This window comes from Quercus lobata, chromosome 5 (genome assembly GCF_001633185.2).
Source record: "Quercus lobata isolate SW786 chromosome 5, ValleyOak3.0 Primary Assembly, whole genome shotgun sequence".
Classification (NCBI taxonomy): domain Eukaryota; kingdom Viridiplantae; phylum Streptophyta; class Magnoliopsida; order Fagales; family Fagaceae; genus Quercus; species Quercus lobata.
This window is the reverse complement of record NC_044908.1, coordinates 26,458,797-26,480,222: the sequence shown is the minus strand read 5'-3', so window position 1 is coordinate 26,480,222 and position 21,426 is coordinate 26,458,797. Positions and strand designations below refer to the sequence as shown.

General features: G+C 37.1%; 2 protein-coding genes across 2 annotated transcripts; one reads left to right on the top strand and one right to left on the bottom strand.

Annotated features, from left to right (window-relative positions):
- Positions 1–383: 383 nt before the first annotated feature.
- On the top strand, positions 384–7,596 carry LOC115989096 (pleiotropic drug resistance protein 1-like). Its single transcript, XM_031112758.1, has 24 exons — positions 384–983; positions 1,082–1,202; positions 1,300–1,388; positions 1,487–1,571; positions 1,684–1,843; positions 1,962–2,038; positions 2,279–2,332; positions 2,425–2,515; positions 2,600–2,901; positions 3,006–3,287; positions 3,391–3,707; positions 3,797–3,957; positions 4,059–4,162; positions 4,248–4,398; positions 4,479–4,601; positions 4,692–4,834; positions 4,948–5,280; positions 5,494–5,784; positions 5,885–5,968; positions 6,069–6,202; positions 6,341–6,568; positions 6,657–6,828; positions 6,932–7,186; positions 7,302–7,596. Exons 1-24 carry the CDS (start codon positions 658–660, stop codon positions 7,563–7,565), a joined length of 4,347 nt encoding a protein of 1,448 aa, XP_030968618.1. The 5' UTR covers positions 384–657; the 3' UTR covers positions 7,566–7,596.
- Positions 7,597–18,420: 10,824 nt separating this feature from the next.
- On the bottom strand, positions 18,421–18,810 carry LOC115990261. Its single transcript, XM_031114108.1, has one exon. The coding sequence runs from the start codon at positions 18,808–18,810 to the stop codon at positions 18,421–18,423; it is 390 nt and encodes a 129-aa protein (XP_030969968.1).
- Positions 18,811–21,426: the final 2,616 nt, after the last annotated feature.

The following is a 21,426-nucleotide window of genomic DNA, read 5'->3' as shown; positions in this document are numbered from 1 at the left end:
GTAAATATATTATTTTATTGTATTAAAAGTTAAAATAAATCTACTGCTGCAGTTTGTGAAGGTTTTGTAAGGGGAAAAAAACCAATAACTTTTTATCCAAGATTTGTATGTTAATTAGTGTAATTCTAGTAATGAAATTGCTAACAAAACAGTGGTTTGGTAGACAAGAATGTATATATTAATTTGGAGTTTACGAAAAACGTATTCAAAATTAGTGGCATCGTATTTTTCAAGTCCATGGACCCAAAAAAAAAAAAAGTCCGTGGAATAAGGCGACACTTTAATTGAATATTTACCTTTCAACGCATGAGTTTCCGCGCCAGTTTTTAGAAATATCCTAAGAAGCTACACGCTTTCATGTCCTCTATATATTTGTCACCAATAAAATTGCTTCATGTTCATTGTTGGGACAAGTTCCAAACCAACAAACAGAGAAAAAAAAGCATAAAGAGTTTGATCATCTGTTTTTTGTTCCAAACCAACATACAGAGAAAATAAAAACTCTTTCTGGGTTTTGGTGGGCTTTTGCAGTTATTGCCATAAAGTTCCAGTCTTTGGTTTTAGCCATAAAGTTTGAACATTTACACACATTGAATTGAATTCTGAAGAAATATATATATTTCTGGGGGACTTGGTGGGTTTTAGTTGTTGGTTGTAATGGAAGGGGGTGAAATTTTCAAGGCTAGTAGTAGTTTAAGAGTGAATAGTTCTTCCCTATGGAGGAACAACTCTGTGGAAGTTTTCAACAGGTCTTCACGAATGGAAGACGATGAAGAAGCTCTCAAATGGGCTGCCCTTGAAAAGCTTCCTACGTTTGATCGTCTAAGAAAAGGTATATTAACTACCTCAAAAGGTGAGGCTAATGAAATCAATGTAGAAAGTCTTGGATTTGAAGAAAGGAAGCAATTGCTTGAGAGGTTAGTGAAAGTAGCTGAAGAGGACAATGAGAAGTTCTTGATGAAGGTCAGGAACCGGATAGATAGGTAAGAGTTCTGCCAATTTATGCTTCAAAATTTTCATGTATAGTTTGGTTTGTACTGTAATGGATTTTAATTTCTCTGGTTTCTTGGAATTTAATTAGAGTTGGAATTGATCTTCCAACAATTGAAGTACGATTTGAGCACGTAAATGTTGAGGCAGAAGTACATGTGGGTGGCAGTGCTTTGCCTACATTCTTTAACTTCAGTGTCAATATTGTAGAGGTAACCATCAGCAAAATACGTACTAGTCGGTTGCACAATTTTGCTTTCGAAGTGTTTCTGTTAAGTTGTTAATGAATTTACTTTTCACTGTGCGCAGGGTTTTTTAAATTCTCTCCATATTCTTCCAAGTAAAAAGAAACACTTGTCTATCCTAAAAGATGTTAGTGGAATCATCAAGCCTAGAAGGTGAGAAATCAACCTCAGCTATAATATGCATTGGACTCTGATTGTTTACAATTAGTTTCTGGGAATCCATTTTCATTTTCTGCATATGTATTTTGCAGAATGACATTGCTATTGGGTCCTCCAAGTTCTGGGAAGACAACACTCTTGTTGGCTTTGGCCGGAAAGCTTGACCCCAATCTAAAGGTGAAAATAATTTGATTTCAGCTTCAACTCTTCCTTGAGTTTGTAATTCTTTACTATATTTAAATCTTTAGTATCATCTCTGATTAAAAAAAAAAATGAAATTCTTCTTCAGTTGTCTGGGAGGGTGACTTACAACGGCCATGGCATGAATGAGTTTGTACCCCAGAGAACTGCTGCCTATATCAGTCAATATGATCTCCATATTGGAGAAATGACTGTAAGAGAGACCCTGGGCTTCTCTGCAAGGTGCCAAGGGGTCGGATCACGATATGGTCAGTTGATTTATTTATGGGATCACTTATTTTATAGATTTCCTTCAATATAAATTTCTAGATGAACTGTCATTAGTGTAATATTAGGAAGAATGACTGTTGTTTTGGAAATCTGCAGATATGCTAGCAGAGTTGTCCAGAAGAGAAAAAGAGGCAAATATCAAGCCAGATCCAGATATTGATATCTACATGAAGGTGAGGCAGAAGCTATTGACCAATAATTTATATCTTTAGCTGTTTGAGAAATTTATAGTATTAGTTTTTCCCTTCTGAGGAAACCCAAGATTACAGAAGCTATTGACCAATAATTCATATTATATTTGATTATTTATGTTCAGTTTTTGATTGAGTAGCATCTTTAATTTTATTCATAACATAACTTATTCAAGTGAGTGATTGTGGCTTTTTTTTGTTTATTGACTTCTGATATATCAGGCTGCCACAACTGAAGGCCAAGAGGCAACAGTGGTGACAGATTATACATTAAAGGTAACATTGCCCGTTTTGGCATAGGCTTATGACTATTAAGACACAGTAAACATAATATACTTTAGTTTCTTTAATTTGCTTCAAATATACAGGTTTTGGGTTTAGATGTGTGTGCTGATACCATGGTTGGAGATGAAATGATAAGGGGTATTTCTGGTGGACAAAGGAAGCGTGTTACAACAGGTATATTGAATCAATAGCAAATAGAATTCAGTTTAGTTGATATGAAATTGGATGTATGCTAATCTATATTGAATCAAATTACAGGGGAGATGTTGGTTGGACCAGCAAAGGCATTGTTTATGGATGAAATATCAACTGGATTGGACAGTTCGACAACTTTTCAAATTGTGAATTCACTCAAGCAATATGTTCACATTCTTGATGGAACAGCAGTCATCTCTCTACTGCAGCCTGCACCAGAGACATATAATCTTTTTGATGACATTATTCTCCTCTCTGATGGCTACATTGTGTACCAGGGTCCCCGTGAGCTAGTTCTTGACTTTTTTGAATCCATGGGTTTTAAATGTCCAGACAGAAAAGGCGTGGCTGATTTCTTGCAAGAGGTTAGTGTAAATATATTCTTTTTTATCTCATTCATACTAATAGAAAACTTAAGGATGAGCCTTACATGTGGAGTTCTTATCTGTATTATCTGTGATTATGACAGGTGACATCAAGGAAAGATCAGGAGCAGTACTGGGCACGCAAAGATGAGCCTTACAGTTATGTCACAGCTCAGGAATTTGCTGAGGCATTCCATTCATGCAATGTTGGCAGGAGTATAGGAGATGAACTTTCAGTTCCATATGAAAAGAGTAAAAGTCACCCGGCTGCTTTGACAACCAACAAGTATGGTGTTAATAAGAAGGAGCTGTTAAAAGCTAATTTCTCAAGAGAATACTTGCTGATGAAAAGGAATTCATTTGTTTATATCTTCAAAATTACACAAGTGGGTTTAAAACTTAATTTTTGACTCTTGATTTATTTGCATTTAGTAGGATTTCGATTTTGATCTTTTGTTTGTCTGTTTGTTTTTGTTTTTGTGCTTTTAGCTTTTCATAATGGGACTGATTGCAATGACAATTTTCCTACGGACAAAGATGCCTCGTGATTCAGTAAACGATGGATCAATTTATACGCGTGCTTTGTTCTTCACTGTGATTACGATTATGTTTAATGGAATGGCAGAGATTTCAATGACGATTGTAAAGCTTCCTGTCTTTTACAAGCAAAGGGATCTCCTCTTCTATTCTTCTTGGGTATATGCTCTTCCAACATGGATCCTCAAGATTCCAGTAACATTTTTAGAAGTTGGAGTTTGGGTATTTATGACCTATTATGTCATGGGATTTGATCCAAGTCCTGGAAGGTAATTATAATAATATTGTGGCTCATTTAGATATTGGTTTAGCTTGTGTGTTATATTCTAATCAATATGTTCAAATGTACATATTGCAGGTTCTTTAAACAATACCTTCTGCTCTTACTTGTAAACCAAATGGCTTCTGCATTATTCCGAGCTATTGCAGCAATGGGTAGAAACATGATTATTGCCAACACTTTTGGGTCCTTTGCACTGCTCTTACTTTTTGCCTTAGGTGGCTTTATACTTACCAAAGGTAACAATATACTAAACTGAGAAATTTATTTAAACTTTTTTTCAGTTTGTTACACTATACCTTTAAGAACTGCCTTTTCTTCTGTTTACTTACTTCTACAGATGATATAAAGAAATGGTGGATATGGGGCTACTGGATATCCCCTTTGATGTACGGGCAAAATGCAATAGTGGTGAATGAGTTCCTGGGCGGAAACTGGAGAAATGTAACTTCTTGACTATGTATCTGAAAATTTATGCTGTCTTCCTGTTAATAACAAGCTAATGCTTGATTAAATTGAAATAATATAGGGTAGCACAACGGAAGAACTGGGAATTTCAGTTTTGAAGTCTAGTGGGTTCCCCACTCAAGCAAAGTGGTATTGGATTGGCATAGGAGCACTAGTTGGATTCTTACTAGTTTTCAATATCATTTTCACTCTGGCTCTTACTTATCTTAACCGTGGGTATCTCTACCTCTTCCGCTATATTTTGTATAAATTTAGAAGCATTTTTGTTAATGATGTACCATTTGTTGTGCAGCACTTGGAAAGGCACAGACTGTAAAATCAGATGAACCAGAAAGCAATGAACAAGGGCAGAGGACAGGAGAAGGCATACAGTTAACACTCAGAGGAAACAGCTCAAGTCACCATTCCCAAATAGGTAATATGTTGCAAATATTGTGTATTGTATCTTGTGAACATCAAAGTTTTATTGCCTTTTAGTTTCCAACTAAAGTTAATGGACGTGCAGGGAGTAGGAGTAGAAGTAGATCATCTGCAAGGTCAGGAGCTGAAATTAACGCCAACACTAATGGGAAAAGAGGAATGGTTCTTCCATTTGATCAACATTCTATCACATTTGATGATATTATATACTCTGTTGACATGCCACAGGTAACTCAAGTCATAAATATCTTAAATTGAAAAAATTTCTTGTAGTGGCTTTCAAATTAATATTGTCCCAAAAGCAGAAACTTGAGACTTGAATATTTTGATTGGACTTACAGGAAATGATGAGCCAGGGTGTTATTGAGGATAAATTGGTGCTTCTGAAGGGTGTGAGTGGTGCTTTTAAGCCAGGTGTTCTCACAGCTCTGATGGGTGTTAGTGGTGCTGGTAAAACAACTCTGATGGATGTGCTGGCTGGTAGGAAAACCGGTGGATATATTGAAGGGAACATCACAATATCAGGATTCCCAAAGAACCAAGAAACATTTGCTCGAATTTCTGGGTACTGTGAGCAAAATGACATTCATTCTCCTCATGTTACTGTGTATGAGTCCTTGCTTTACTCAGCATGGCTCCGCTTATCCTCTGAAGTTGATTCAGAAACCAGAAAGGTCGGTATCTAAAAGGTCACTTAGCTTCATGGTTTTTCTGTTTGCATTTCTTCCTACTTTCTTTAGTGCAATCGATTAAGCTCAATAAATCAGATTCTATTGTTAATTGTTAAGCATGATTCCATAAAGAAGATGTTTGGGTTTGCATTAAAGATCTTGACTATTATATCACTACCAGAAATCCTGATTCATGGTTCTAAAAAACGGTTGCAGATGTTCATTGAGCAAGTCATGGAGCTTGTGGAGCTAAACCCATTGAGGAATGCACAAGTTGGGTTACCTGGTGTGAATGGTCTCTCTACTGAGCAGCGCAAGAGGCTCACTATCGCAGTTGAGCTTGTGGCAAACCCCTCCATAATATTCATGGATGAGCCAACTTCAGGTCTAGATGCAAGAGCTGCTGCAATTGTTATGAGAACAGTTAGGAACACAGTGGACACTGGAAGAACAGTTGTGTGCACCATCCATCAGCCAAGCATTGACATATTTGAAGCTTTTGATGAGGTAAGGACCATTAACTATCAACAGGCTAGGTGCAAATGTGTTGGTTAACTTGGTTTTCTTCTAGATTTGAGTATGACAAATATGTAACATGTATTTGCAGCTTTTCCTAATGAAACGTGGAGGACAAGAGATATACGTTGGGCCATTGGGACACCACTCATGCCATCTTATAAAGTATTTTGAGGTAGGATTCTTTGAAGATCATAACTGCAAACATCCAAAAGCCATAAATCTTTATCTATGTTGTATATTTCCTAATGCATATACCTTTCCCTCACTTCTAGAGTATTGAAGGAGTCAAAAAAATTAAAGATGGTTACAATCCAGCAACTTGGATGTTGGAAGTCTCATCTTCAGCAGAGGAAATAAATTTGGGTGTTGATTTTACTAATGTGTACAAAAACTCAGAGCTGTACAGGTATGTTCAATGTTATTTTAAATGCTTTATAAGACTGAAAAACAATTCTACCATCTGGGCAATGTATAAATAAGTTCTTTTTTTGTAGTCATGTTCTTTGAATTTAAGGCTAAAACTTCTGTGGTGTATATTCATTAGGAGGAACAAGGCATTGATTCAAGAGTTGAGCAAGCCTACTCCCAATAAAAAAGAACTCTATTTCCCAACCCAATATGCACAGCCATTTTTCACTCAATGCATGGCTTGCTTGTGGAAGCAACACTGGTCCTATTGGCGCAACCAACCATACACTGCCGTGAGATTTCTGTTCACAGTTTTCATAGCGTTGACATTTGGGACAATGTTTTGGGACCTTGGTACCAAGACGTAAGTTACTGCTACAAAACTTTGCGAAATTTTGAACAATCCATTGGTTTACTACTACATTTTAATACCTTCAAGTTTCAAATTGCAGCGAGAGGCAACAAGATTTAGCAAATGCAATGGGTTCCATGTATGCTGCTGTTCTCTTCCTTGGTGTCCAAAATTCTACGTCAGTGCAGCCTGTAGTGGCAGTTGAACGAACTGTCTTCTACAGAGAAAGAGCTGCTGGAATGTATTCTGCATTGCCATATGCATTTGCACAGGTAACTAGCTAGGGTCACATCTTGCAAGCTTAACCTATATAAATTTACAGTATTAGTATACAATAACTATGTATGTTAATGGAACTTCGTGTCTTTGTCACAGGCTGCAATTGAGCTCCCATATGTTTTTGCACAAGCTGTGTTTTATGGCGTCATAGTTTATGCAATGATTGGGTTTGAATGGACTGTTGCCAAATTCTTTTGGTATCTATTTTTCATGTACTTCACATTGCTATACTTTACCTTCTACGGCATGATGACTGTGGCTGTGACGCCAAACCACCATATTGCCGGGATAATAGCGTCCACATTTCTTATAATATGGAATCTATTTTCAGGATTCATAATGCCGCGACCTGTAAGTATTTTCCAGTTTTGATGTGCAGGTTTTCACGTGTACAAATATATCTAACAATTACTAACTCTTTTTCATTTTTCCTTTTACTTTCATTAATCTACTTGGAAATCAACAGAGGATTCCTGTATGGTGGAGATGGTACTACTGGGCATGTCCAATAGCTTGGACTTTGTATGGATTGATTGCATCACAATTTGGAGATATAGAGAAGCTTATGACTGACGGCAATAGAGACCCAGTGAAAGAATATATTAAAAGCTCTTTTGGATACAAGCATGATTTTCTAGGAGTGGTTGCAGTTGTAGTTGCTGGGACTGCTGTCCTCTTTGCATTCATCTTTGCAGTTTCCATCAAGGTGTTCAATTTCCAAAGGCGATAGAAAGTTGTTTTGATTATTTTGTATAGTATGTTTCCAGCAAGTTTAAGATGTTTTGTCTCTTACATCAACAAGATGTATCTTGAAGCACTTTATTATTGTTATTACTATTTATTATTTATTTTATTCAAAGCACTTGGATTATTGATATTAGTATGTTTTAGGATTCATGCTATCCAGCTAGTCCAAGATGTTTTGTCTCTTGCACCAACAAAATGTACCTTAAAGCACTTGATTATTGTATTACCTTGTTTTTTTATTTGTAATACTTATTATTCACAAATTATTTTAAACAACTTTACACAATCCAAAGAACAACCAGTGATTTGAAGTCACGATTTTCACTTGACTTCAAGTCACGAGTTTAGTTTTTTTTTTTTTTTTCAAAGCACTTGATTATTTATATAAAATAAAGAGAATATTGCAATTTCCCACCCTAAACTATAACTCATCCACAACCGAAGAATAAGCATTTGTCAACTCATTCACATCCTAAACTTTAATATGATCACCCTTTCACCATCCCCCAGCTCTCTCTCTCTCTCTCATCCTTATTCTTCTTCAGCTCTTCTATGTATAGACTTAGTCCTCATTTGAAATCCTCTAGTTTCTTTCCAACTCACATACCATGGAATATAAGACTTGGAGATAGGCATAAGTAGCTACTACCTTCTCATGGGTATCCTTCACTTGGGCTTCGTCGATAGAATGCTTCTTCTCATTGGTATCCCTCACTTGGGCTAAGTTAGACTCGTAAATTTGAACATGGTGTGAAAATTGTTGCTCTTAGATGGACTTCACATTAAATTGAAGGAATGTGAAAATAGTTGCTCTTAGATGGACTTCACACTCAATCGGGCCAGTTGGACCAATACATAATAAACCCTGATATATCTTTAACACATGGCTTGTGAAAGCACAAGATTGCGGGACATAGGATACAAGATTGAGGAATTGAGTAATTTAGCCCTTCTTAGACAAAGACCGAGGGTTGAAATATAGAATAAGGAAACTTCGATCTATTGCCCCCAAAATAACGTTCTTTTTTCTTTCTTCTTTTCTGTTGATAAATTCTAGAGTTACAATAGCCAGTAGGGGAGGGAGAATTTTAACTCAACACTTCTAAATTAGAAACGTCAGAAAGTACTAGTTGAGTTGAAAAGTTCTTGACCATGTTATGCTTTTTTAATATAAACTTATATTTTACTGCAGAAAAGGAAGTCGCTTCATCTAGCCTTCACCAAATACTACAAACCTCCCCAAAGTTATCCAAATTTATATTTTCATGACTGAAAAGTAGCATCTTTTATTTTTTTTACTAGTGATATATAACGATTAATCCATTGCGAGCTATTTATCCATGTTTTGTGAAGCCATTTGATAGACAAGCTACAAATGTGCTTGCAGGTTGTAAATGACTAAACGGTAGGTTTTTATTTATTTATTGAGAAAGAGAATTTCAACCTATGAAATCCAATAAATGTTATTCGATACAACTAATAATGGGCGTTGCACGAATAATTCTGTAAGCTTCTTGTGCGAAAATTATATAAAATATTCAAAATATTTTAAAGTAATAATATCAAGTAATGTTGCGATAACAAGAAAGAGGTTTTTGTTAAATTAATGATGTAATACAAAATTAAGAGGATGAAGAATTTAGACTATAGAGTAAATTGGAAATTAGTTATTATATGGTGTAATTAGTTGATTGTTTGTTTAATCATAATGTTTGTTACTTTTTTTTTTAGAGAGTTTCAACCCATGATGTCCACTCCTAATGATGGCTATTTATCATCAAACCAAAACACCGATCGGTTATTTTGTGTAGGCAGAGATTGAACCCCAGATCTCTTATTCAACCATTAGAAACTTTACCAGTTGAGCTTAATATCATATTAATTTATTTTATATCATATTAATGTTTAGTTGTCTTATGGAAATATCATAGAATTTTATAATAAAATTCTATTAGTATGATATAACTATTTTCACGAAGTGTTAAACTTACGATAATCATACTTCAATAACATAAATATGACATAGATTCTACCGCCCTAAACTATATTTTCGATTACACTTTACACCCTAAACTTTGGATTTCCATTCAAGTTAATAGCAAACTTGACATCGGCGTGCAAAGTGTAACAAGGGTCATTGTTTAGGGTGCAAAACATGCATTCAAAAAGTTTAGGGTGCAACGTATAATCTATAGTATAGTTTAAGGTGATAAAATGTAATATCCCCTATAAAAGAGAAATTATTTTAATTATAAAGTGGATATATTTATTAACTCTATGTATAACTAGTATTATTTCCGTACGATGTATGGCTTGATGAAGATTTATATATAAGCTAAATTTTTTTAAAAAATAATTAAAACAAAATTATTAAAGAAATAGTAATAAAAAATTATATAAAAAAAGTAAATAGTTTTAAGGTCTGATTGTTTAAAGTTTGGATGAAAACAATAAGTAAGATGAATTTATTAGATGAAGACATAAGCGTAAGTTGCATCTTGAGAAAAAAAAAAAAAGTGAAAACAAATTCAACAACATGGGGTGTATTGTTGTGGACACCCCACTTTGCAACTTACATATAACCTCACATGGAAGGTAAAACAGTAATTTCATCTTGGAAATAGGTATCTTAATTTCGGTCAAAATTGAGTAAGATACGATTTTTTGAATGTGTCTTTGCGAGGAGCTACGGGAAAAACCGAATTCTTAGTAATTTTGCTTGCTCATCACTCCCACCAACCTCCACATTTAATGTACTAGCCTTCCCCAAATATTGAAATAAGGTTTAGGTTCATGATTCTCTTTGATCCTTTGTCAACCCTCATTAAAAATGCCATTTCATTCATATTTTCTCCACCATTACTATATAAACCCCCCCTTCCCCTCCTCCATTCCAAAGTACACAGAAACACCCTCTTTTCTCCCTTCTTGAGTTCTAGTGAAGTAGAGTAGTTTTGTCATATCTTGGTGTTCCTGAAACTTATGTTAACGAGTAAGACTCACTCTCCTTCTTCTAGTTCTTCTTCTCTACTCCACCCTTAGAACCTCCACCAAAAGCCTCCTCCTTCATCGTGTGAATCTTGTCTGTAAGTATAATCCATTTCCCTAAATTGTTTTTCATGTTTCTATAATGTTAATTTAAGATTAAATCATGCTAGTGATTATTTGAACTCCTTGAATATGTTTAAATGTTCTTAAACGTTCATATGTGTTCTTCACATGTTCTTAGTTGTTCATCACATGTTCATGCATGAACTAGTTTTGATCTTAAATCCACATCCAAAATATGAAAAACATGTTAGTTTCATAATTCTCTCAAATCCTTGAATCTATGATATCACCATCCACACACATTTACTAGAATTTATTTTTCAATCGAAATGCAATGATTAATAAATGGAATTAGGGTTTATCACATGCACACACATTAAATTCAACATGCAAATTGATTTATGATATATCAAATGATATGATATGAATGTTGGCCACTATAGTCTAGAAGACCGGTCTCACTAAGCAAGGTGGGTGCCTAACACCTTCCCATCTTATAACATAGCCTCCGAACTTTGATCAAGGGTTGATAGATCAATGCTTATCCATGTAATATTCAATTTCTAGATTGTAACTAGGAAATAAAGCCATGTACTTTATCAAATAAAGTATCTAGGACCAAAGCCATGTAATTTCTTATAATCAATGTAAATTAAATTTTTAATTAATAAAATGATGAATTATTCGATTATGATTTTCTCATTTTTTTCAGTAATTAAATAAGTGGTGACTCCATTGTGTACATGCAAGTTAGATTTGAGCTTATTTATGGGAGTGAAATAAGTTATCTAACAGTACATCTACATGAGAAAGCTCGAAAAGATGCAAGCTTTGACAAGACACTCAAACAAGAAATAAAGAAAGTGATGGTAGAACATGAAAAAGACACATTTAGAAAAGAAGAAGAAGCTAATTATCAAAACAACATAGGATGTACATGAAAAATCCTAGAGAAGGGATAAAAAACCACAATTTGAGCAAGAACGTAACATTCTTGCTCGACTCAGCTTGTATTATGTATGAGAAAGAGATCAGTTTACAATGAAGTTGTCTTTCTTTCCTACCAACACTCCACTTTCATCTCAAAATATCTACTTGGGTTCTTGCCCTAATAGCACAATTGCATGTTCCTCTTATACTCTAAGGAATATGGTTAAGTACAAAGGATAGGTGTCAAGTCATCATATTCTTTCTTTTGGATCTTTTCACAGCTGTGATATTATCTGTTGACTAAGGGATAAGAACTACGCCAACATGGCACAAGAACCCATAGGTAGGTAACTTTGCCACTATTTGGGAGACAAGTCTTGGTCATCAAGAAGGACATCAAGAATACTATGATTGGTACATGTCTCTCCAAGGTGACTTATTGTGGATTCAACCAATAAGGGGTGTCCTCATAGCCTTCAACTTTGAAAAATCACTATGTTCCTTTTTGGTGATTGCTTGAGTACCGTGTCAGATGTAAATTTCACTTCCTTCCCAAGGCAGTCACACCTTTAGTACTGACCAAGACAAAATCTCTTAGCCAACACCTACTCTCTCTTCCCTCATAGTTGCTCCACGTGTAGAGTCCAAATTCAGCCACTTATACATTCTCCCATGCCTTGGTGGTGTTATGTAGATTAGCCTCCTGATTGTCAATGGCGTTTAATAGCAAAGGCCTTTAACAGTCACATTGGTTCAAGCATTAACACTCCAGGAATCATGCCCTGTGACGTTCATAAATGTCATTACTCCTCATAAATGCCATGTCTCTTCACTTAACTGCAGTTGGGGATTTAAATAGGGAATGTTTCTTCTTTAACCTTTGTTCCTTTTGTATCTTTCTAATTTTTCTTCAAAAAAAAACTTTAACCTCCACAAAAATGTCAAACTCCTCTTCTGATGGTTCCAACTCCCCACAGCACTCCTCAAACTCTTTTGAGAGTGCTTCCAATGATCATACTCCTTCCCCACCACCAAGCCCCGTGCACCCTCCTCTCCCTTTTCCCATTCACCCTTTACCTCCTCATGTCTTCATTCCCAAGGAGGTTGCTCCTTTTGACTGGAGTGATGAGGTGGAGAACTCCAAGGAACTTCGGTTGAGGGTTGAAGAGGAAGCTGAGGAGGCAGTGACCGCTGCATTCTTGGATGCTCCCACTCGCCGTAGGAGAAGGCAAAGGCTTGGTCGTTCAAGCTCAGTGTCTAGCGCTTCAGGGCTTTCTGACTCCAAGGAGGCAAATTCCTCTAATAGCTCTTCTAAGGGCTCTTCTGATAGCTCTGACTTGAGGGATGATGAAGGCAAAGAAGAGGAGGAAGAAGAGGATGATGATAATGATGAAAAGGAAATGGAGTATCTGGCTTTGAATTATCCCCAAAAGGACTCTGGGGATGACACGGATGCCTATGCGCCAAAGTCTCCTTAAGTTGCTCGCCATTGAACCTGCTACTATTTCTTTTCTTTTCTTTTTTCTTTTTTTTAAGCCAATCTTTTGTCTTGTGTTGTAAAAAAAAAACTTTATCTTTCTTATTTTGTGTATAAATTTTTGTGTTCTTTTTTTGTAGTTAGAAAAGAGGTGATAGGCCATAAGGGCCAAATCATGTAAATCCCTCTTTTCTGTTTTGTAGAAAAAATTTTAAACACAAAAATATATGAAGGAAAGAAAGTTATTTATTATATGTTTACTGTTTTTCTTTCATGTTATATTATATGTTTATTTTATCATATATCAAATTCTTGCACAACATGTAAGGATAAACATGTCAGTTAATAAAATGTGAAATGCAATAAATTAGATCATACCTGTTAGTGAAGGGTTGCGCCTTTGCCCTTGGACTATAAAGGTAGTTTTCTTTATTTTAACACCATCAACTGCCATTCTTTATTAGAGATTCAGTTTCTTCCCTATGCTGACACATGTCAATTTTGAAAAGATGTCTCCCTTTTTGAACCACTCTCTTTTGGTGGGAAATTACTAACTTCTCAAAATATAAAATGAAAAAAAAAAAAAAAAAATTCCTTCCTTATTTTTCACCTTTTTTTCCTTATCTTCTTCTTCTCCTTCTTCAACTTGAAACCCAGAATTCTTCTCACAGACCAAATCATGGGTGTGAAATGTGGTTTACGATCCAGCTTTGCTAAATTTACAGAATCTTCTGCCTCAAAAGGTAACAAACCCCTTCTAGGAGGAGATGAAAATCCTTCCATAGAAAAATAGTGGATCATCCCTCCCTTCTTTGAAGATTACCTATTTGATAAAAGTCTCAATTGGTTCTCAACCCCTTGCTCTGAAGACCCTCCCTATGCAGCATATGGGGAACTTGATGATCTTCTAACTACGGATCTAGAATTAAAGCACATTCCAAGGCTTGGCACTTGCAGGGGAGATTTTACTCCCACCATAGATGTGGTTTTCAAATCTCACACTTTAGTTTCCAGAGGTTGGAGAAGCTGGTGTAGAAGGGTGTTGAAGATTACCTATTTGATAAAAGTCTCAATTGGGACTCAACCCCTTGCTCTGAAGACCCTCCCTGCATAGCATGAGGGGAACCTGATGATCTTTTGACTATGGATCTAGAATTGAAGCACATTCCAAGGCTTGGCACTTGCAAGGTAGATTTTACTCCCACCATAGATGTGGTTTTCAAATCTCACAATTTAGTTTCCAGAGGTTGGAGAAGCTGGTGTCGAACAGTGTTAGCTCATCCTCCCTTTGTGGATATCCTGCAGAGAGTAAAGCTTGTGGAGAACATCCTTGTATTTTTCTAATTTAGAGATTAGCAAGGACAGTGAAAGTTTTCTTTCTCTTCAGTACTACTGGAACTCTGTCACTCATACATTCTTCACCGGATGTCAAGAAATCTCTATTTCTCTAGAAGATGTCTATGAGATATTGAGACTTCCCCTGTTCGGAGATGATGAGGTAGTCAACATCTCTTTATCTCTTGATGAGTCTAAAGCTATGAAGTTCCTTAAGGATGCAGTGAAGAAAACTTTGAAGAAGCCAGTTCTGAAAGTGGTAAGGGAAGGGAAAGCCCCCAGCGAGGAAATACCCGAAGATGCAAGTGTTGGTGGAGGCAAAGGTTCCAGGGCCAACTTCTGGGGATGGATCAGATATTTTTGGAGGGAATATGCTAATGGCGTGGATGAGGAAGCTAGTAGAGACTCCTTAAAGGAAGGCACTGACTTTTTTGTTGGTGAACTTGAAGTATCTTATGAACTTGAAGCCTTTATTGCCTTTTTACTTTCTTGCCTTCTGTTTGAGGGATATCCTCATAAAAAGATTCTAAGTAGACATTTCATTTTAGCTGTTAAAGCTAGAGGATAATCTTTCCCCCTTGCCCCATATTTTTCAAGAACTTTATATTTTCAACTAGATCATTTTACTCGTGACTTGCAACGCTCCTGGGATAGATTTCAAGTTAAAACTTTCATACCTGTTGCTTTTTTACAACTATGGTTATGGGAACACTTTAGGAATTATGCTCCTATTCCTAGAGTGTAAAACTCTTATAAGACCAGTCTACCATCACCCCAAGGTTTGCCACGCTCTTGGTGTTGGAACAAAGTGGCAATATCTTCAAACAGTTTCCTTAGCAAAGTGTTAGATGATCCTACTGATTGGACAGCTAGATCATACTCTGCTTTGGAGGGTGGACTTCCTCCACTATTCACTTCCCTAGAAAGCATCTCTGTTTCTCATTTCAAAGATACCCCCTAGTCTGCAGAAGAACTTTCTTTTGTGGCTTGTCCTTTTCCTTCTCATTTTCAGGCATGTTTTCAAGATGAGTAAGAAACTCAAACCTACAACCCCCATAGGTTTGCCCGTCAACTTGGTTTTGACCAAGGCATATTAGGACATCTTTCTACCTCAGCTTTGCCTGTTGTGATAGCTTCTTTAGCCTTTTAAAAGGAAAATATCATCAAGATTTTAGTATTAAGCCCTGATATCCCCTTCACTTCCCCTACCAGAATTGGACTACCTTCACCTAAGTTCAAGTCTTGGTGGTCCAACATCAGAGAACATGTTAGGAATTTTGGGGAAAGTGGTGCCTAACAAGTGGACATTCCACATATTTTTCAGGGAGATTTTACTTTGAAGCCCCTTCCAAACACCAAACCTTCAAGCACCAAGAGAAATAAGAATGCAAAATCCCTTTCTAGTAAGAAGCCCAAGGTACCCTCTTTTCTTTATAGTGACTATTTCTTGTAACCTCTTCTTTTATTCCTGAACTCAAGTAACTTTTCTTATTTTCTCCATTTTTGACCTTTGACAGGTTACAGGCTCTGCTTCTCAAGCTCAACCTAAATCTAAAATCACTTCTTCAACCCAAGAGGTTTTTGTACAAGAAATGACTTCCAATGAAAATATAGGGTCTAACACTGAAATGGAGGACTTAAATCGGGTGTACACCAAAAATCCTCAAGAAAAATAAAACTTAACAAAAGCTACTTCCAAGGGACAAGAGGGTGAAAGCACCCAGACAAAACCTGATCCATTGCTCTAATTGGCTTCTCCCAATCTAAGAGCAACTTGTTCTCTATTGCTCTCTATATATCCCAAAACCATGAAGGATACCTGCAAGTGGACCCTGTCTTTTAGGGGCTTTCTCTTAAAACAAATTGGGTCTATCATATCCTAACTGCAATCAAAGGGTAAAGAGGATTGTCAAGCTCTTCCCCTTGACAACTTCCTTTCCACACTGAGCGAGGTTGAGAGCCTAAATGTTAATGTTAGCAGGTTAAAGAGCCGTGTCACTGCATTGAGGGACTTAAAGAAGGTAGGACCCTCTGTTCATGCTTCCTTGTCCTCACTTCGTGAACTAAGAGTTGTTGAGGTCTAAAAAAAAGTCACCATGTTGCACCAAGTCCCAAAATGGCATATAGAGTTGAACTCCATGAGAAAATAAAAGACTTGAGCCCGCAATAAAGAAAAAAATATGGTAGGCCCAACTCCATTGTGGGATTTAGGGAAGAACCCAGACCCATGAAAGGATAGGCCTTAGAATTCATGAAACAAAGGGAAGAAGAAAAGAGCCTAGCCTGCCAAGGTCAGAAAACCACTAGGTGGTCCAATGGTAAGAACTGGACCAGGATACCCAGGGACAGCCAAAGGCTCAGGATCCTCGGGATGTGTAGCAAAGTCAGGATGAGATTAAGACAGCTCAAAAGGAGTGCCAAGAAACACAAGGAATGAGAATAGATACGTCCTTATTAGCCACCCAATGATGCAAAAAGGAACCAAAAAGCTTGGAAACCAACAATTCATGAGCAAGGGGCTAGTACCTCGGGGAACCTAGAATGAAGAACCACGAAGGGAAGTAGCTGGGGAGACTTTCAACCTAGCAGGAAGGAATCGGCTCACTTAAGAAAAATGACAAGAGGAAGGGCAGCCAAAAACTGAGTCTGAAAAGGGGTGAGAGGCCTTGAAGGAAGAAGGACCAAAGGTCAGCTCTTTAAAGACACCCCAAAATGGAAAGTCAGTTGTAGACTTTTGGGGAAGAAGCATCAAAAGGAGAAAATTATGAGAAATAAGGAAGGGACCAGCCACCAAGGTTGTTGGCACAACATTGGTTCTGATACCTAAGAGAGCAAATGGGGGAAATCAGTGGTACCTCGGAACCCTAGGATGACACTATAAAAGGGGGAAGCAGCCAACAGTGAAGGGGCATTCAAAAATAGTGCATTAGAGTAGAATCAATGAGAAAACTCTGTTAGAATTCAAAGAAAGTAAGAAAATAGAGGGAAATACCACCCGGTATCCCTAAAACAGCCACTAGAGAACACACTTGGATTCAAAATGATTCAAATTTTGCAAGTCATAGAGGCCTAAAGAGCCATCTAAGTCTGTGATTTTTGAACTTATTTGGATCTTGTAATACGTCCTAGTGAGCATGATGTATTACACAATTGAGAAATCAATGACATAGTATCTTAAGGACCCTTAATGTTTACTTTGTGTCTGTCTCTATTGCATTGCCCCTTTATTGTTTCTTACTTTTCAATGCATATATTTCTTGTTTGCTAGTATGTATGTATTGTAGGATTTCTGCTTTGTGCACCATCTGGTTTGTAATCAGCCCATTTAGCTGCGGTGAACCAAGCCCAGTCCTTTAAAACAACAAGTAAGAGGACCCAAGGTTCTTGTGTCTACTTGGGCTTGGGTACTGTCCAAAAAGGACCCTTACAAGAGTTAAGGAGAACTCATGTATCAACAAAGCAAAGGAAGCAGAATCAACGTTACAGGTGCATGTCACTTCAATTACTCAGCTCCAAGAATCAATCAAAAGACTTCAAATGGAATTAACATCCCAACAAGAAGCAAGTTCTGCCCTTCAAACTTAACTAGAAGGTGTCACCATAGAACGTAACTCTTTGAGGAAAGAGATTGAGAATTTTGAAGGTGAGCTAAGAGCTCTAAGCAATCTAGACTTCTCTCTTGAAAATTTTAGTTTTCTCACAAACATTCTCTTTTCAAGTTGTAATAATTTTTTGTGGTCTTGAAAGGCCATGGGGTTGTACTATAACTTTACCATGCCTTATTTTGCCAAACTATTTAGACTTTGCATGCATATTATGAACAACATCATATGAAATGACTGCATATAAGTCTTTGTTTATAATAGTATGAGTTTTGCAAAACATAAAATCATTTTGACATGATGGCCACACAAAAAAAAAAAAAAAAAGTTTTTACAAGGTTAAGCATGATATTTCTTAAGGTGGGCTCCGCTAGTGGGGCTATATGCCTTTATACCTACTTGATCCTTCAACCAATAATGTCTTGTTGCATGTGCTTTCTCTACTATGTATGGTCCTTCCCATTTTGGAGAAAACCTTTGTTTAACAGCTCTAGCAACTCCTCATACATGCGGGGCAGCTTTCCGAAAAAAAATTCTCCCACTTGAAACTTCCTTTCTTTAACTTGGCCTTCATGCTTAGCCTTCACATTAGCCTGGTAAAGGCGGTTATGAGAGGCACCATTGTCACACATTTTCTCCATAATTTCCAAAGTGTCTTCTCTGGGTATCCCTGCAATCTCTGCCAGTTTCACCGCTGGCCTTACTAAATCTATTGGGATAATAGCTTCTGTGCCATAGACTAGAGAAAATGTAACTTGTGATTTGGCTATTCTATGAGCCCACAGAGCTATAGGAAGCTCGTCCTTCCACCCCTTTCCATTCTCCTTAGTCATTTTCCCAATATCTTCAATAATCTTTTGTTAGAGGCCTCAGCTTGACCATTTCCTTTGGGATAATAAGGTGTAGATGTCATGTGAGAAATGGAGTACCAGTCTGTTAAACGATGCACATCCTTGTTCAAGAATGGCATGCCATTTTCAGAAATAATTCTGTTGGGTACCCCAAAATGATATATTATATTCTCCCTCAAGAAATTAGCCACTGAGCTACCTGTTGCCCTCTTTATAGCCATAGCTTTTACCCACTTGGTAAATAGCTTAGTGGCTACCAATATCCATGTACATCCTTCAGAGAGGGGGTTTATAGGTCTTATAAAATCCAGCCCCCAGCTATGGAATAGATATGGAGCCATAGTTGGATGAAGACTCTAATGGCTGGTGTGTATTTCGTCTCCCCACCATTGGCATTCTTGACACTTCTTTGCAAAGTCTTGAGCATACCTTTGCATTGTGGGACAGTAATATCCCTAGTGCAAAGCCATTTGCCACAATTTTCTCCCGAGTGTCCTGTTGGTTCTTCTCCTTGCAGGTCTAAAAGAACGCCATTAACTTCCTTAGTAGGAATACATACCATCCATCTCCCTTAGAAACTTCTGTTGAACAATTTCTCATCTACCACTTTAAACCTGGTCACATATTTTTTTAACTTTTCTCTTTGTACACGATCAGCAGGAAATATACCTTGCAAGAGGTATCTCAAATATGGATCCTGCCAATCTTCTTCCTATAATTTGACATTAAGCACTTCTGCATGATCTGAAGGAATAACATAACAAGTCTTACAACTCTGTTGTTCTTTCTTAGCATCATTGGCCATTTCTGGCCAGAAGATCCCTAACATTTTCAATCTTTTGTAGAGGCTGAAATCGAGATTTACACCACTAATATCATAGCGCAATCTGTGAAACAATGTCAGTCCCCCCTGTCTTGAAACACACTTCATCAGCAAACCTTCTACTCCCCTGAGAAACAAATCCCCGTTGATCCTAAGGAAGTCTTTCATATTTGCTGGTAACTCTGACCTAACATACTTCCCTTGAGTCATTGCTTTTAACAAAGGTTTTCACCAATCTTAAGGGAAACATAGCTCATCTTGAACTAAACCAAGTTGCTTCTCAACTCGGAGTGTCATCTTTTCTTTCTTCAATACAGACTTAGTGGCTAGAGTAGCTAGTAAGTCAACAAGCTTGTTTTCACCTCTGTTAACCACCTTGTACTCTATGAAAGTAAAGTGTTCCATGATTCTTTGCACTGCAGCTCTTTAAGCAACCAAACTAGGATTCTTTACTTTGTAAATTTCTTTAACCTATCTTATTACCAACTCAGAGTTACCAAATACCTTCAACTGTTTTATGCCTAACCTTCCGGTAGCCTTCAGCCCTACCAACAAGGCTTCATATTCCATTTCATTGTTAGAGCAAGGAAAGTGTATTTTATAGGCAAATGTATGCTCTTCCCCTAGTGACTTTAAGACTACTCCCATCCCTCCTCCTTGAATTTTAGATGACCCATCAAAATAAATTGACCACTCTTGCTCCTCTATCACCATAATTTCCTATTGAACGGGTAAAAAATCACTTGTCCTAGGAAAATTAGCCAGCAGATCAGCTACTGCCTGGCGGTTGGCCATAGGCCCTCCATATCAAGGCACGATGTCAGGATGGCCCATTGTGCCATTCTTCCTGATAATTGAGGGCATGTCAAAAGATACTTCATGGGATTACACTTAATCACCAATTGCACATGATGTCCTAGAAAGTAATGATTGAATTTCATCATAGCAAAGGCTAAAGACAAACATACTTTCTCAACTGTTAAGTATCTTAACTTTGGTTCCTTCATAAGCTTGCTTATATAGTACACTGGCTTCTCTACCCCTTCCTGCTCCTAAGCTAACAGTGCTCCCAAGTATTGCTCGGTATTAGCTATGTACAATAGCAAGGGTTTCCCAGGTACAGGGGCCATCATGGTGTGCAAATCCCCCAATATCATCTGAATCTTCTTAAATGCCTTTTGGCATTGATCGTACCATACAAATGTTACCCCTTTCTTTGTCTGCTCCATGAGAGGCTTTAAGATCTCATCTAGGCCAGAATGAATCCTCTTAAGTAAGAAACATTTCCCAAAAAGCTTCTTAACTTCTTCAGAGACATAAGAGGGCTAAAAGTAGCTATTGCTTCAGCCTTTGTAGGGTCCAAATCAATCCCCCTATTATGAACAAGAAATCTCAAGAATTTCCTTGAAGATATCCTAAAGGCACACTTGGAAGGACTCATCCTTAAATTATGCTCTTTTCATCTTTCAAAAACTTGTCTTAGGTGCACTAAGTGCTTTAAAGGGATTCGTCACTTTTACCACAAGATCGTCAATGTAATCTTTTACCTACTTATGCCACATGTCTCCAAAGATTACGGTCATGGTTCTTTGGTATGTTGGACCTACACTCTTCAATTCAAAAGGCATCACCCTATAGAAATAATTCCCAAAAGGTGTCCTAAAAGCAGTTTTTGGGGCATCTGTTAGGTCCATAAGGATTTGATTATACCCACTATAACCATCCATAAATGAGAAACGCTCATGACCAGCCATTGCATCTACTAGGATATCAAC

Bases quoted from the DNA above. Each gene is read 5' to 3' on its own strand.
- LOC115989096 (XM_031112758.1), top strand. From the start codon at position 658: ATGGAAGGGGGTGAAATTTTCAAGGCTAGTAGTAGTTTAAGAGTGAAT. The intron at 6,203-6,340 runs GTATGTTCAATG...TATATTCATTAG, and splicing joins AAAAACTCAGAGCTGTACAG to GAGGAACAAGGCATTGATTC. The intron at 6,569-6,656 runs GTAAGTTACTGC...TTCAAATTGCAG, and splicing joins TGGGACCTTGGTACCAAGAC to CGAGAGGCAACAAGATTTAG.
- LOC115990261 (XM_031114108.1), bottom strand. From the start codon at position 18,810: ATGACTAAGGAGAATGGAAAGGGGTGGAAGGACGAGCTTCCTATAGCT.